At 41.1% G+C, this 14,613-nt stretch overlaps 1 protein-coding gene across 1 annotated transcript; it reads right to left on the bottom strand.

Moving 5' to 3' along the window:
* Positions 1-1,275: 1,275 nt before the first annotated feature.
* Positions 1,276-14,599, bottom strand: LOC130130954 (zinc finger protein 37-like). The gene is made up of 6 exons (XM_056300818.1): positions 14,587-14,599; positions 10,429-10,821; positions 8,781-9,173; positions 6,105-7,547; positions 5,804-5,959; positions 1,276-1,310 (listed from the first exon to the last, which is right to left on the bottom strand). The coding sequence occupies exons 1-6, from the start codon at positions 14,597-14,599 to the stop codon at positions 1,276-1,278; spliced, it is 2,433 nt and encodes an 810-aa protein (XP_056156793.1).
* Between the last annotated feature and the right edge of the window lie 14 nt (positions 14,600-14,613).

Genomic DNA, 14,613 nt, shown 5'->3' with positions numbered 1-14,613 from the left:
AGGGGCACTTTCAGGGTTAAGGGGTTCCCCTCCCAACGTAGAAGTTGAGTTAACACTTCAAGGATGGAAGTCACAAATGTTTCGTTTTGTTTCACAGACATATGCTCTTTTGTTCAGGTCATTTACTTATGTTTGAATAATTGGGTAAACTTATACTTCACTGACTGAAATGTAATTGTAAATTTACGATTACAAGGATTTCTGATTCTACTTTAGAGATACACGCATGTAACGACTTTCAGTAACAGAATCATTTATTACTGGCTGAATGTCTACCAACAATTGCATAAATGAATAAGTTGATAAATGAATGAGCAGATGAATAAATGAGGCAACGATAATCAACTTAAATGGAAAACTAGAATTCAATAAGTGAGTGAAATTGCTTTCAACTGGTAAAATACTAGATATCACTTAATTTGGCGATGGTGCAGCTTAGTAGGTGATTTCAGAACTACCGGAGAAGGCGGGGTGCTATGAAACGACTAAAATCTCTCTAAGGCTTAAAAGTAAGATTTCAGATTGCTATTTGACATCAGCTCTTATCAAAGGCAGCAGATTTGACTCGAGCCTACTTTGAATGGAGCATCGCTGCAGAGATGATGCCGTTCAGCTGGAGGCCGCTGTGGTCAGCGCCGGATGATACACGACTTCCGGGCGAGGATTTCCCACAGAGAGGCCGAGGTTACCCGGCAACGGTGTCAAGCTGTGACGAGTTCTCCACTGATATTCGCTATGTGTGGTATGTAGCGGACCCTGGGCCGGATCAGCCTGGGCCTCTTAGCAACAGTTAAACGCTGGTAGGCAAGACTGGTAGAGTGGTCTTTCAAGATTCAAGTCTTTGGCGACAATCAGGCGTTGGTCCATCTGGTCAAGAGTAAAAATAGCAGTCTGCTATGCAGAATTTAACTGATCCAACTTGGCTGAAATAGTCAAAGTAGTTTTGTTGGCCAGATGGCAACACTTCCAAAAATGATCACACGCGAGGCTTATTTTGTACTACAAAAATGTACTTACTCATTTGAAGGGAGATACGAAAACGAGGCTTGTTAAAAAAAAAAAAGGAGTAAAATAATAAGTTGAGATGCGCACAGCTTGGTGAGAGAAACAGGGGGGAAGAAAGAATTTACGAACAGATATAAAATTCGGAAACAAAAAGGGAATTGAAATGAGGGAAAACACAGAAAAAGACTAAAACTTAAGGACAAAGGCTGGACCGGCTTTACATGTCCTTCTTTTCTGGGATTGTCACAAGACGGATGAATAACTTCTGCACTAGTTGAGAGCCACCTCCTCACTCGTTCTGTAACCTGCACGACAGGGGAATGGGCCTATGCTTGCGCAGGGACAGTTTACAGTCTAATGTCTAAGGTCAGTGGAGATTGGTGTAGGTTTTTTTCTAGACCAGATTCTAGTACTCACCCCAAAGACAACACACACACTCGTGGGTATAGTTTACAATAAAAAAAACCAATTTATTTCAACAGTTCAAAGTCAAGTTATTTCAATATCAATACTAAATTAGATGTGTTTTATATATATATATATATATATATTTTACTCTATTATACTTTTTAAAAGTTCTTCCTAATATTCTATTTATTGTCTATATCTATCTATATTCTATTTTATACCCTTCTAATATATTACTTATGCAGCCATATTCTACACTAACAATTTAAACAAAATAATCCAAAATAAAGTATGAGTGCACTCAAAGAAAATAATAAAGAAAAGAACAGGGGGAATGATTCAGTCTTCCAATCTGTGCAAGGTGCAATGTCCAGATCCTACCACAATCACAGGGGCAAGTTAATGTAGAGGGCGATGATGATGAATCCAAATCCAGGGCTATGATGGGGGCAATCCAAAGGGGGTATCCAAGGGTTCCAAAAGGTGTAGCAAGGGGGGGGGTTGTTCAGGGTACTAAAACACCAGTCTGCACAAAATTGCACAGATTCCTTATTAATTGCAATCTCTATCAAACAATTACAAACAAAATAAAAATACCCAAATCTAGAGTAAATTCTCAGAATTAAATCATTTCCTACATATAACTAATATGGGGCTGAATGACAACAGCCTATTGCTGTAAGAACAGTTAAAACAACGTCATCACAGCCAGGCTGCGTGACGGTCAGACGGCACTAGCAACGTGAATTCACGTCTAGCTGGTTGCTATGGTTTCCATGGATGCCATGTAGCCCGAGTTGGCTCGGTGGCTAGTGGCAACTGGAGCTTACAGTTTTTTTTAACAACAAGCATATTATTATATTAAAATGTCTAACATTCCTACATCAAATAAACCCTATGGATCGGGTGTCCTGACTGGTTTTAAAGCTCTGAATCATATGGGAAACTGCTAAGGATCATAGATATACGTTTTAGCCAGGTTAGCTTAGCAACCAATCGAAAATTGTCAGTCTTTAGACTTCAAGATTTTAAACTCTTATCTCACCAGGATTCCAGCAGCATACAACACACAAGAGACAAGAGTCTTCCTTCTTCCTTCAACAGGAGATCATCTGTCTTTGGATAAAATCAAGATATCCTACGTAAATGGCTGCGATTCCATGGAACACAGGAAGCTGTTTACTTTTAGCTTTGGCTAGCGGCTCACCAAGGAAGCTTCGTGGGAGGGATCTTTATGTCATAGTTCAAATATCCGTAGTTCAACTATCAATAATTCAAGTATCCATAGTCAAAGTTGTCCGTATTTCTAAATGTCCGTATTTCTCTTCTCTTCCAGTCTTTCTCTCGTCGGATTCATTCTCTCTTCTCTATAGTTGACGGTTGTTTTTATGGTTTAAACTCTGTAGCTCGTGTGCCTCCTAGAGGCTACTAGTGGAACTTACATACGTCACAGGGTACATGTAATCATGTGGGTTACAGTTCCATGGTCTTAGGAGAAAGGATTATTTGACTTAGACTATACACACAGGTATCACATACCCAGTTTAACACCATGGCCAACCAATAGTTGTTTTGGTGCTAAATGACGAGACGAGTCATGAGTGCTGACATACTCTTTTTATCTGGCTCGGAGCGCAACAACATCCGGGTCACAACGCCCCTACAGCGATACACAGCCGGTAAAGCAGCACCACCTAAATTCCAACAGGTGGCAGTAACGTGCCATCTAAGACCCGTAACAACATGGGAAGTATATTTCAGTGTACTGCATAAAACATCGAGAACATACAATTAAACAGTAACGGCTCCATCACATTAAATACTAATCCAAAATGATATTCCAAACTAATTACTAGCAAGATGTTCCTACACTATTCCTATATATAATAACTGTTCCTATACTATTAGTATATGAACAGAAGCTTATCTACTAACAACTCATAAAATTACAAACTTATGAGATGACTAAATGAATAACATAAATAAAATAAAATGAAAAAGAATATGATAAAATTAAGTAATAACATACTGTTAACAGAATAGTTTGACCAGAGATCTAACCACTTATGGTCACTAGGTGGCAGTATAGTTACATGGCAGGAATGCAGTTAAAATCTTAAATCAAAACCGCAGTCAATTTAAGTGATAGTCATGGGAGTTAGATAATTGTTGATGAACTTGTTTGCTGAGTAATATTAGTTGGTTCACTAGAGGGTTAAACAATTAATTCAAATCACTTCAGACATGTACAGAAACACGGAGTTACATTTAAAGGAATGTTTAGATTTATGACTTGAGATAAGGTTACCACCACTTGGCACAGACAGGGGATTTGTTGTGTGTGCGCATGTGTGTGTGAGAGAGACCGAGATAGACAGAAGAAATTAGGTTTGAATTGATAAATTTAAGTCATTGTCCTGATAAAAACGATAATAAAGTATTTAACCTCGAACACCTCGAATTAATGCCTCCATCATATTGTGGGGTGAGGAAGTTGTACTTTACAAAGGAAAGGGTTCTTTGTCTTGTGTGGAGATAAGGTTAACTCTTCTTCCTGTGATCAACCAGTAAGAAAACCTGGAAAGGTCACTAAGTGGTCCCATGTCCTGTTTTAAATCTGATAAACAAGTCAAGCATGAATTCCCGGGAGAATTCCTCATCTGGTTAATGTCAATTTGTTACCTTTATGTGAACTGGTGAGTTGAAGGTAAGGTCACTGTGCTAACCCACTTAATAAATTAGAAGCTCCTCATCTCTGGTGATTCCCCCCCACACACACACACATGGGAAATCACCAGAGGAGATAAAGGCCACAGATACCAGGGCATGGAAACTCCTCACAATGCACAGAGGGTTCCACCCACAGTCTAACAGTCTGAGACTCTATGATAAGCGATACGATGGGGGCCGAGTGTTAGTGAGTGTCAGGGCCACTATCCAGGATGAAATAAGGAACATCCATGAGTACATCAGAAAGACGGCCCCTCAGCATGAACTACTGAGTACCTCAGGCAGCAGAAGAGAGTGCAGAGGAAGAAGACGAGGAGGAGGTATCATGGAAGATCAAGCCCCTCCATGGGATGTACCATCGACAGATAGAAGACATAGCTGATATCAAGAAATCCTAGCAGTGGCTAGAAAAGGCTGGACTGAAGGACAGCACAGAGGCTTTGATCATAGCAGCACAAGAACAGGCACTCAGGACCAGATCGGTTGAGGCAGGGGTCTACCACACCAGACAAGTCCCAAGATGCAGGCTGTGCAAAGATGCCCCCGAGACAGTCCAGCACTTAGTAGCAGGGTGCAAAATACTAGCACACTGAAAGGCATAACCAAGTGGCTGGGATAGTGTACAGGAATATCTGTACTGAATACTGACTGGAAGTCCCCAAGTGCAAATGGGAGACACCGGCAAAGGTGGTTGAGAATGACAGAGCTAAGATCATGTGGGACTTCAAGTTCCAAACTGATAAGCAGGTGCTGGCTAACCAAACAGACATTGTTGTGGTCAACAAGGAACAGAAGACAGCAGTAGCCATCGATGTAGCAATCCCAAGTGACGGCAACAACAGGAAGAAAGAACATGAGAAGCTGGAGAAATACCAAGGGCTCAGGGAAGAACTAGAACGGATGTGGAAGGTGAAATCCACAGTAGTCCCAGTGGTAATAGGAGCACTAGGGGTTGTGACCCCCAAACTGGGAGAGTGACTCCGGCAGATTGCAGGAACATGAGGTCTCTGTCCAGAACAGCGTGATCCAAGCAAGGAACAGCTAAGATATTGTGCAGAACCCTAAAACTCCCAGGCCTCTGGTACAGGATCCGAGCTTGAGGAAGACACACACCACCCGAAATAAAAGGGTGAGAGGAATATTTTAAGAGAGAGAGAGGTTCACATTTGAACTGATACCAGTACCTGGAATTTGGTACTGGTACCCAATGGTACCTTTTTTCGGTCTGTATTTTATTCAAATGTACTGATATTATCCCCCAGATATGTTTGAAAAATTTCCATTGTAAAATAAGATCGGCTTTCTTCCTTCGCTCCACTCAAATGATGATCTGATCACGGCATGTGACCAGTTTTTTTTCTTCCACAAGCTGAGCCAAGTAATCCAGTTTTCTTCTCTGTGATATGTCATGTGTTTTGTCTAATAGTTCTGCTGAAAACATTCACCAGTCTTGACACAAACAGGGATTTTGTCTCTTGTATGTATTTTCACGTTTGTCTGCACAAGTTTTTTTTTTGGAGAAAACCCTTTACCACAAACTGAACAAATGAAAGGTTTCTCTCCTGTATGCGTTCTTATGGGTTTGCACACCTCCTCTTTGACAAGACCTTTTGCCACAGACTGAGCAAGCAAATGATTTCTCACCCATACGTATTCTCACGTGTCTTCAATTGATCGCTTCCACAAAACCCTTCACCGCAGACTGTGCAACTATACGGTTTCTTACCTGTATGTCTTCTCATGTGTGTCTGCATATTTCCATTTTGAGAAAACCATTTACCATAAACCGAGCAAGAGAAAGGTTTCTCTCCTGTATGTATTCTCATGTTTCACCATATCTTTTTTTTTTTAAGAAAACCCTTTACCACAGACTGAGCAACTAAAGGGCTTTTATAAACTAACTAACTAAAGGTCTGCAAACCAACTAAACTAAAGGGTAAGGTAAACTAACTAAAGGGTATGTGTTCTTAGGTGTCTCTTCACTTTTCCTCGTTCAGAAAACTCTTTACCACACACTGAGCAACTGAATGGCTTCTCTCCTGTGTGTGTTCTCATGTGTGCCTTCATATTGCCATTTAAAGCAAACCCTTTACCACAAACTGAGCAAGTGAATGGCTTCTCTCCTGTATGTGTTGTTAGGTGTCTCTTCACTTTTCTTCGTTCAGAAAACTCTTCACCACACACTGAGCATTTAAAAGGTTTCTCTCCTGTATGCGTTCTCATGTGTGTCTGCATATTTCTATTTTGAGAAAACCATTTACCACATACTGAGCAACTAAAGGACTTCTCTCCTGTATGAGTTGTCATGTGTCTTTGCATTTCTCCTCTTTGAGAAAACATTTTACCACAAACTGAGCAACTAAAGGGTCTCTCTCCTGTATGTGTTCTCATGTGTGTCTGCATAGTTCTTTTTAGAGAAAACGTTTTACCACATACTGAGCAACTAAAGGGCTTCTCTCCTGTATGTGTTTTCCTATGTGTCCTCAACTGTTCCATTCTACTAAACCCTTTACCACAGACTGTGCAACTGAATGGTTTCTCTCCTGTATGGGTTCTCATGTGTAACTGCAGATTTACCTTTTGAAGAAATCCTTTATCACAAACTGAGCAAGTAAACGGCTTCTCTCCTGTATGTATTCTCATGTGTCTCTTCAAATGTTCGCGTCTAGTAAACTTATTACCACAGAGTGTGCAATTAAACGGCTTCTCTCCTGTATGTGTTCTCATGTGATTCTGCATATTTCCATTATGAGAAAGCCCTTTACCACAAACTGTGCAAGTGAATGGCTTGTCTCCTGTATGTAGTCTCATGTGTCTCAGCATATCTCTTCTTTGAGTAAACGCTTTGCCGCAGACTGAGCAAGCGAAACATTGTTTCTTAATAGATCTCTGATGACTTATATCATTGTCATCTTTTGTATGCAAACTGGACTGAGGTTCTCTAGTTTTGTTCAGGTCATCATCACTGTCCTCAGTCTCACTTTCACAATAGTCTGAAGGGATGGACTCACCATCACGAGTTGGTTCTAAATCACCATCCTGATCTAGGTTACAGGCTGGTTCTGACAGTCCAAAGTCCTCTCCATCAAGTTCCGTTTTCATCTGTTGAGTTGAAGTGCTGTCTGATGGCTTTGCCTGTTTGTCCTCCTCAGTTTGGCTTTGATGACGCTGTAAGGAATGAGGTTTCTCTTCATCATGTCCACTCTTTACAGGGACAGGAGTGAATGGAAACTTGATATCAGTCTCCTCCTGTTTTTGAAGGTGTTCTCCCTCTTGGCTGGTCAAGAGTTTCTCCTGTTCCACTTTAATGTGTGGGAGATCTGGCTCCTCCTGGACCAGACTGGGGTGCCACTCCTGCTTCACAGAGTGAACCTCCTCTTTAGAAACTATGAGCTGTTGGATGTCTGGAGGCGAGAGAAAAAATTAATTACTGGATGCTTTAAATTAAGTATTTAATACTCAAAATCAACCAGGATGTATTCTAATCAAGACGTTGTTTTAAAAGACCCCCCCCAAAAAAAATTAAACCCACACTTTTTCATTTGTGCCCACCAAAAAAAATGATAAAGTCTCTTTCTCAGACCTACTTCATACTAATAATTTTTTTTCTGATGATCTAGTTATACAGCCTGTTCTAAACCTAAAGCTAGACTATTTATTTTATAGGCCTGGAAGACTCCTATTTCTTTTAGACTGAGTGTAATCAGACTACAAAATTGTCCGATTACGACTACAAAATTGTTAAAACCCTTTAACACAAACTGAACAAATGAAAGGTTTCTCTCCTATATGCGTTCTTATGGGTCTGCACATCTCCTCTTTGAGAAAACCTTTTGCCACAGACTGAGCAAGCAAATGATTTCTCTCCTGTATGTATTCCTACGTGTCTTCAATTGGTTGCTTGTAAGAAACCCTTTATCACAGGTAGTACAACTATAAGGTTTCTCTCTTGTATGCATTCTTATGTATATCTGCACAAGTGTTATTTTAAGAAAACCCTTTATCACAGACTGTACGACTTAATGGCTTCTCTCCTGCATGTGTTCTCATGTGTGCCTGCATATTTCCATTTTGAGTAAAGCCTTTACCACAAACTGAGCAGGTGAAAGGTTTCTCTCCTGTATGTATTCTCATGTGTCTGCATTTTTCTTCTTTGAGAAAATATTTCCCCTCAAACTGTCAGCTAAAATGTTTCTCTCCTGTGTGTGTTTTCATGTGTGTCTGCTTATTCTTTTTTGAGAAACCTTTTGCCACAGACTGAACAACTAAAGGCCTTATCTGCAATATGTGTTTTCCTGTGTTCAAATGTTCACTTCTACTAAACCCATGGCTTCTCTCCTGTATGTGTTCTCATGTGCTTCTGCATATTTCCATTATGAGAAAGCCCTTTACCACAAACTGAGCAAGTGAATGGCTTCTCTCCTGTATGTATTCTCATGTGTCTCAGCATATCTGTTCTGTGAGTAAACACTTTGCCACAGATGGAGCAAATAAACCTTTTTTCTTGATAGATCGCTGATGACTTCCATCATTGTTATCTTTTGTATCTAAACAGGACCGAGATTCTCTCATTTTGTTCCTGTCATCATCACTGTCTTCAGTCTCACTTTCAAAATAGTCTGAAGAGATGGACTCACCATTACTAGCTGGTTCTAAATCACCATCCTGATCTAGGTTACTGGCTGGTTCTGACAATCCAAAGTCCTCTCCATCAAGTTCTGTTTTCACCTGTTGAGTTGAAGTATTGTCTGATGGCTTTGCCTGTTTGTCCTCCTCAGTTTGGCTTTGATGACGCTGTAAGGAATGAGGTTTCTCTTCATCATGTCCACTCTTTACAGGGACAGGAGTGAATGGAAACTTGATATCAGTCTCCTCCTGTTTTTGAAGCTGCTCTCCCTCTTGGCTGATCAAGAGTTTCTCCTGTTCCACTTTAATATGTGGGAGATCTGGATCCTCCTGGACCAGACTGGGGCTCCACTCCTGCTTCACAGAGTGAATCTTCTCTTTAGAAACTAAGACCAACTGGAAGTCTGGAGGTGAGAGAAAAAGTGCATTACTGGATGCTTTAAATAAAGTTCTAAGCAATAAAGACTTGTAAGTGAAGTATTTCATACTCAAAAACAACCAGAATGTATTCTAATCGAGAGTTTTAAAAGACACCCCCCCCAAAAAAACAAACCCATACTTTTTCATTTGTGCCCACCAAAAAAATTATAAGTTTCTTCCTCAGACCTGCTTTATACTAATATTTTTTTTCTGATAACCTAGTTATACAGCCTGTTGTAAACCTAAGGCTAGAACATTTATTTTATAGGCCTGGAAGACTCCTATTTCTTTTAGACTGAGTGTAATCAGACTACAAAATTGTCCGATTACGACTACAAAATTGTTAAAACCCTTTAACACAAACTGAACAAATGAAAGGTTTCTCTCCTATATGCGTTCTTATGGGTCTGCACATCTCCTCTTTGAGAAAACCTTTTGCCACAGACTGAGCAAGCAAATGATTTCTCTCCTGTATGTATTCCTACGTGTCTTCAATTGGTCGCTTGTAAGAAACCCTTTATCACAGGTAGTACAACTATAAGGTTTCTCTCTTGTATGCATTCTTATGTATATCTGCACAAGTGTTATTTTAAGAAAACCCTTTATCACAGACTGTACGACTTAATGGCTTCTCTCCTGCATGTGTTCTCATGTGTGCCTGCATATTTCCATTTTGAGTAAAGCCTTTACCACAAACTGAGCAGGTGAAAGGTTTCTCTCCTGTATGTATTCTCATGTGTCTGCATTTTTCTTCTTTGAGAAAATATTTCCCCACAAACTGTCAGCTAAAATGTTTCTCTCCTGTGTGTGTTTTCATGTGTGTCTGCATATTCTTTTTTGAGAAACCTTTTGCCACAGACTGAACAACTAAAGGCCTTATCTGCAATATGTGTTTTCCTGTGTTCAAATGTTCACTTCTACTAAACCCATGGCTTCTCTCCTGTATGTGTTCTCATGTGCTTCTGCATATTTCCATTATGAGAAAGCCCTTTACCACAAACTGAGCAAGTGAATGGCTTCTCTCCTGTATGTATTCTCATGTGTCTCAGCATATCTGTTCTGTGAGTAAACACTTTGCCACAGATGGAGCAAATAAACCTTTTTTCTTGATAGATCGCTGATGACTTCCATCATTGTTATCTTTTGTATCTAAACAGGACCGAGATTCTCTCATTTTGTTCCTGTCATCATCACTGTCTTCAGTCTCACTTTCAAAATAGTCTGAAGAGATGGACTCACCATTACTAGCTGGTTCTAAATCACCATCCTGATCTAGGTTACTGGCTGGTTCTGACAATCCAAAGTCCTCTCCATCAAGTTCTGTTTTCACCTGTTGAGTTGAAGTATTGTCTGATGGCTTTGCCTGTTTGTCCTCCTCAGTTTGGCTTTGATGACGCTGTAAGGAATGAGGTTTCTCTTCATCATGTCCACTCTTTACAGGGACAGGAGTGAATGGAAACTTGATATCAGTCTCCTCCTGTTTTTGAAGCTGCTCTCCCTCTTGGCTGATCAAGAGTTTCTCCTGTTCCACTTTAATATGTGGGAGATCTGGATCCTCCTGGACCAGACTGGGGCTCCACTCCTGCTTCACAGAGTGAATCTTCTCTTTAGAAACTAAGACCAACTGGAAGTCTGGAGGTGAGAGAAAAAGTGCATTACTGGATGCTTTAAATAAAGTTCTAAGCAATAAAGACTTGTAAGTGAAGTATTTCATACTCAAAAACAACCAGAATGTATTCTAATCGAGAGTTTTAAAAGACACCCCCCCCCAAAAAAACAAACCCATACTTTTTCATTTGTGCCCCCCAAAAAAATTATAAGTTTCTTCCTCAGACCTGCTTTATACTAATATTTTTTTTCTGATAACCTAGTTATACAGCCTGTTGTAAACCTAAGGCTAGAACATTTATTTTATAGGCCTGGAAGACTCATATTTCTTTTAGACTGAGTGTAATCAAACTACAAAATTGTCCAATGTCCTGCTCCATACCCGTTATCGTGATCAATACACATTTTTGATTACTCCAGCATCCCCACGACCCTCAGACCAGGATAAGTGCTTTGGATAACGGATGGATGGATGAAATTATTTTATGTGGCCTTTGTTTCAGGCTATTTTAAGAATGTTTTCAAGGCCTGTTCTTGGTCAACATCAACGTAAGAGTTAATGAGGAAGCTTTTTTTCCCCTCGTCAATGGGAAAATGCCATTTGTAAGAAAATGTTGGGCTGTAATGAAGTTCAGTTTCAAACTTTATTGATGTTGGTGGTTGGGCTTGAATAGAATGTTGTCAAGCCATGGCTGGGTCAGAATTTTCAGGCCCGATTCAAGCTTTAATATTGACTATTTTTGAATCCATAGGTTATCATGAATTGAAAAAGTCTTGATATTTTCCATTCACATTTGATCAATCTTTTCCACCCTTTTGCCATTCATACCATCAGTGCTGCCCTGGAAAGACATTTCTTCAGGCCATCTTCCTGCATCCTAATTAGGGGTCGACCGATATTTCTTTTTTTTCCAGGGACAAATACCAATATCAGTTATCGGTAAGTTTTTTATCTTCTTTACAACCTTGCATCAAATTTCTTCCATCATTTCTGTGTGGTAATACTTTTTGCTTTTCAGTGTATATCTTGATTCAGCTACCGCCACGAGGAGCTTGAAGCCAGCATCAGACACCACTGTGAAAGGTTGGTTGTCACTAACAATCATCTCTGTTATCACTTCGTCCAAAAGTTTAGATTTGCCATCTGTATTTGGCCAAATATTGTCAGTGCTGTGCATGAACTCGCTATTAGAGAGGCGGTCATCAAACGTGGCATCATCCATCCATCCATCCATCCATCCATCCAAACAGCTTATCCTGCTGTCAGGGTCGCGGGGATGATGGAGCCTATCCCAGCAGTCATTGAGCGGCAGGCAGGGAGACACCCTGGACAGGCCGCCGGGCCATCTCACACACACACACACACACACACACACACACACACACACGATATTATTTTATTTTGAAATCAATCAAATTGTAAAGTCCACTTTTTTAATTATCAAAATTTTGGTAATTGGTGATGAAATTATGCCCAACAATGTGCCCTACTGTGTCCAATCAATATAGATATGATTCCGAGCAGATTTGAGCTAACGGCTAGTTAGGCCATAGCTGTCTATTCATTTTCAATTTTCTTTGAATTGGTGTTATAGAAGGTCCAATTTATACATCTACAAACCCTAATACCAATGAAGTTGGGACGTTGTGTAAAACGTAAATAAAAACAGAATACAATGATTTACAAATCCTTTTCGACCTATATTCAATTGAATCCACTACAAAGACAAGATATTTAATGTTCACACTGATAAACTTTCTTGTTTTTTTTTTCACTCATTTTGAATTTGATGCCTGCAACACATTCCAAAGAAGCTGGGGCAGGGGCATGTTCACCACTGTGTTACACCACCTTTCCTTTTAACAACACTCAATAAGCGTTTGGGAACTGAGGACACTAGTTGTTGAAGCTTTGTAGGTGGAACTCTTTCCCATTCTTGCTTGATGTACGACTTCAGTTGCTCAACAGTCGGGTCTCCGTTGTCGTATTTTGCGCTTCATAATGCGCCACACATGTTCAATGGTGGCCAGGTCTGGACTGCAGGCAGGCCAGTCCAGTACCCGCACTCTTTTACTACGAAGCCCCGCTGGTGGAACACGTGCAGAATGTGGCTTGGCAGTGTCTTGCTGACATAAGCAGGGACGTCCCTGAAAAAGACCTCGCTTGGATGGCAGCACATGTTGCTCCAAAACCTGTATGTACCTTTCAGCATTAATGGTGCCTTCACAGATGTGCAAGTTACCCATGATGCCATGGGCACTAACACACCCCCCATGCCATCACAGATGCTGGCTTTTGAACTTTGGGCTGATAACAGTCTGGATGGTCCTTTTCCTCTTTAGCCCGGAGGACACAACGTCCATGATTTCCAAAAACAATGTGAGATGTGGACTCGTCAGACCACAGCACACTTGTCCACTTTGCGTCAGTCCATCTCAGATGAGCTCGGGCCAGAGAAGCCAGCGGCGTTTCTGGGTGGTGTTGATATCTGGCTTTGGCTTTGCATGGTAGAGTTTTAACTTGCACTTGTAGATGTAGCGACCAACTGTGTTAACTGACGATGGTTTTCCCAAGTGCTCCTGAGCCCACGTGGTAAGATCCTTTACACAATGATGTCGGTTTTTAATGCAGTGTGGCCTGAGGGGTCGAAGGTCACGGGCATTCAGTGTTGGTTTTGGGCCTTGCCGCTTATGTGCAGAGATTTCTCCGGATTCTCTGAATCTTGTGATGATATTATGGACTGGAGATGATGAAATCCCTAAATTCCTTGCAGTTGTACGTTGAGAAACGTTCTTAAACTGTTGGACTATTTGCTCACGCAGTTGTTCACAAAGTGGTGACCCTCGCCCCATCCTTGCTTCGGGGATGCTCCTTTTATACCCAATCATGACACTCCCCTGTTTCCAATGAACCTGTTCACCTGTGGAATGTTCCAAACAGGTGTTTTTTGAGCATTCCTCAACTTTCCCAGTCTTTTGTTGCCCCTGTCCCAGCTTCTTTGGAACGTGTTGCAGGCATCAAATTCACAATGAGGGAATATTTGCAAAAAAAAACAATAAAGTTTATCAGTTTTAACATTAAATCTCTTGTCTTTGTAGCGTATTCAATAGAATATCGGTCGAAAAGGATTTGCAAGTCATTGTATTCTGTTTTTATTCACGTTTTGCACAACGTCCCAACTTCATTGGAATTGGGGTTTGTATAAAACGTGTTGCACATGATACTACGTGCCATCACGTGCAACACATGTTGATGTCATGGACAACAGTGTTAATCAACACCTCAAAACACATGCAACGACAACAATGATGACGAAGCTGCTTGCGCGTGCGTGTTTGCGAGAGAGAGAGAGAGAGAGAGAGAGAGAGAGAGAGAGAGAGAGAGAGAGAGAGAGAGAGAGAGAGAGAGAGAGAGGGAGAGAGAGAAGGAGAGGGGGAGAGAGACAGAGAGAGAGAGAGAGAGAGCAGGAGAGGGAGAGAGAGAGAGAGCAAGAGAGACAGAGAGAGAGGGAGAGAGAGAGAGAGAGAGGGAGAGAGAGAGACAGAGAGAGAGAGGGAGAGACAGAGAGAGCAAGAGAGACAGAGAGAGCGAGAGAGAGAGAGAGAGAGAGAGAGAGAGAGAGAGAGAGAGAGAGAGAGAGAGAGAGAGAGGGAGAGGTGGACTGGTAATACACAGCATAGCCTACTGCACGCCAGGTTTCTGTAAGTTATGTATGACTCACTCGGAGCGCTGCTTTGTCACTTTTGGTACCGTCCGCCCGAACCCGTCATATTTTCTAATAAGCTTACCCGAACCCGCCATACCGGCGCATCACC

The sequence above is a fragment of the Lampris incognitus genome, chromosome 20 (assembly GCF_029633865.1).
Source record: "Lampris incognitus isolate fLamInc1 chromosome 20, fLamInc1.hap2, whole genome shotgun sequence".
NCBI lineage: Eukaryota > Metazoa > Chordata > Actinopteri > Lampriformes > Lampridae > Lampris > Lampris incognitus.
The sequence above is the reverse complement of the archived record's forward strand: the minus strand, read 5'-3'. Positions and strand labels throughout refer to the sequence as shown.